The sequence below is a fragment of the Lupinus angustifolius genome, unplaced genomic scaffold, assembly GCF_001865875.1.
Source record: "Lupinus angustifolius cultivar Tanjil unplaced genomic scaffold, LupAngTanjil_v1.0 Scaffold_9_174, whole genome shotgun sequence".
NCBI classification, from domain to species: domain Eukaryota; kingdom Viridiplantae; phylum Streptophyta; class Magnoliopsida; order Fabales; family Fabaceae; genus Lupinus; species Lupinus angustifolius.
In genome coordinates, this window is record NW_017718271.1 from 1 (window position 1) to 2,875 (window position 2,875).

The 2,875-nt window shown below is 33.1% G+C and overlaps 1 protein-coding gene across 1 annotated transcript; it reads left to right on the forward strand.

Moving 5' to 3' along the window:
* Positions 1-816: 816 nt before the first annotated feature.
* Positions 817-1,632, forward strand: LOC109337710 (uncharacterized mitochondrial protein AtMg00810-like). Its single transcript, XM_019574746.1, has one exon. The coding sequence runs from the start codon at positions 817-819 to the stop codon at positions 1,630-1,632; it is 816 nt and encodes a 271-aa protein (XP_019430291.1).
* Positions 1,633-2,875: the final 1,243 nt, after the last annotated feature.

The window sequence follows — 2,875 nt, forward strand, 5'->3', positions numbered from 1 at the left end:
TTAAAACTAATAATCACAACACACAACTTTCATACAACTCTCACACGATTCTGAAAAATTCTCTCACTATTTTTCTGCACTTTTGCACTCAGTTCTTAAACTTTCAAAAGAGAATTTTTCTAAGTTACTTGAAGTAATTGTTTCAAAGTTTTACAAACCTATTGAGCAATATTACTTAGTATATAAGAGAGTTATTGGATTGCAAGTGATATTAAATTTCATACTTGTAAAGGCAATCCAAGCCATTGTTGTAATTCTTCATTCATTGTAAATACTTTATTTCATGGGGTGTGATAAGAAAGGGGATATAGTTACTTGGAAATGTGTTTTCCAAGATAATAAGTATTAGTGAGTGCGTAAGGTACATAGAAGTCTCAGGGTGTGATATTGTAATTACAACTTATAATATTTAGTGGAAAATCTCTTGTGCTGCAAGAGTACTAGACGTACCCTTCGGTGGACAAGAAGGTGAACCAGTATAAAATTCTGGTGTATTTCTTCTCTCTTTATTTCTTCAATTATTTACTTGTTATTTTCTGCAAATTATTTCCGCTGCTCTTAACTCTTGATATTGCAGAAAAAGTGGCCATAATTTTTTAAGTCAACTAATTCACTCATCCCCTTCTTAGTTGCAATCGTAGTCTTATAGATCTCCCACCTGATATAGTTTCCATAGGGTCCAAGTGGGTTTACAAGATAAAATAGAAGTCTGATGGTACTATTGTGAGATACCGTGCCTTATCTCTAACATTGTTAGGCTGCTCCTATCCATAGTTGCCTCACAAGGTTGGCTAATACATCAATTAGATGTAAGTAATGCCTTTTTGCATGGTGACCTCAATGAAGATGTTTACATGGATGTTCCTCAGGGTGTTATTTGCACTGAGCCAAATAAGGTTTGTAAACTTCATAAGTCCCTTTTATGGACTGAAACGGGCTGGTAGGCAATGGTATAATAAGCTATCAAACTCCTTAAAACAACTAGGCTATACGCAATCTAGTCATGACCATTCTTTGTTTACTAAGAACAGAAATCAATACTTTACTGCCCTTCTTATATATGTGGATGATTTAGTGTTGTCAGGTAATGATATGCATGAAATTATGTTGGTTAAGCAGCATCTTGATAAGCAATTTAAGATAAAGGACCTAGGTAAATTGAAGTACTTTCTAGGATTAGAAGTAGCCAGGTCCAAATCAGGCATAACCCTCTACCAGAGGAAGTATGCCCTTGATATCCTTTCTGATACTGGTTTTCTAGTAGCTAAACTAGTTCCAAGTCCTATGGTAAAAACCACAAGGTTACACCAAGATAACACTACTTGTTTTGAAGATCCTTCTTTATATAGAAGATTGGTAGGCAGATTACTTTACTTAACTAATACTAGGCATGATATTAGTTATTTTGTCCAACAACTTAGCCAATTTATGGCACAACCTACTATTACACATTACAAAGCCTTAACTCAGGTTCTTAGATACATCAAAGGAATTCCAGGCCAAAGGATTTTCTATTCTTCTATGTCTCCTCTGAAGCTAAAGGCATCCAATGATTCGGATTGGGCAGTTTGCATTGATTCAAGGAAGTCCAAAACAGGATGCTGTGTTTTCTTGGGAAATTCATTGATCTAATGGAAATCCAAGAAACATACAACAATGGCTCGTTCATCTTCAGAAGCAGAGTATCGTGCATTGGCTACAACCTCTTGTGAAATATAATGGCTTACTTATCTACTAGAGAACTTCAAGATAAACTACATCAAGCCTGCACTTCTTTACTGTGATAATGAGTCAGCTATGCATATTGCAACAAATTCAGTATTCCACGAGAGGACAAAACGTATTGACATTGATTGCCACATTGTGAGAGAGAGACTTCAATCCAAACTGTTTCATCTTCTTCTTATAGCATCAACAATTCCGATAGTAGACATTCTCACGAAGGCTTTGGATTTATATCCTTTTAAGTTCTTGTTAAGCAAGAGGGGGGGGGTTATTTTAAGAAAGTGAAGAACATCATTCGATAATCGATTATGCTTTATATAATCGATTATCGAGTTAGTTATTTCAGTTTATTAAATTCAGTTATTCATTCGATAATCGATTATTCTTTACATAATCGATTATCTAGTTAGTTAAGTTTGTTAGTTCCTTCTTATCCGAAGTCCTTTATATTGAGGCTTTGGTTTTTCCTTTTGAATTAATGAAAATAAGAAGAGAAGAGGTAATTCTGTTAACATAGCTTCAGTTTTAATTCCTTCAACGAATAAATTAGTTAGAGAAATAAATTTATTTTTATGTAAAACCATTAACATACACTATTTGTATGCTAAATTATTTTTGTTAAGATGCTAAATTATTTTTGTTGAAAACTCCTTTTCAAGGTCGTAAAGCTGAAGCTCATTTTGTCTCGGAGTGTTTGGAAGACATAAATTCTTCATCATTCAACTTTAATTCTTTAAATATAATATAGAGTCGAAGAAAGATAAAGGAGGAAAATATGACCATAATCATTTCAAGGTTTTAAACATGGGCATGTGGTTGTGATGAATGCTTATATATTAAAGTTTTGCAAGTCGTTGAAATAATATTGTGACTGTAATATTAACCATTAACATACACGATTTGTATGCTCCTTATTGTTTGTTAAGATGCTAAACTATTTGTGTTGAAAAATCATTTTCTAAGTCGTAAAGTTGAAGCTCATTTTGTATGGGAGTGTTTAAAGACATAGATTCCTCATCACTCAACTTTAATTCTTTAAATATAATATAGAGCGGAAGAAAGATAAAGGAGGAAAATATCACTATAATCATTTCAAGGTTTTAAAAATGGACATGTGGCTACGATGAATGCTTATATATTAAGGTTTTGT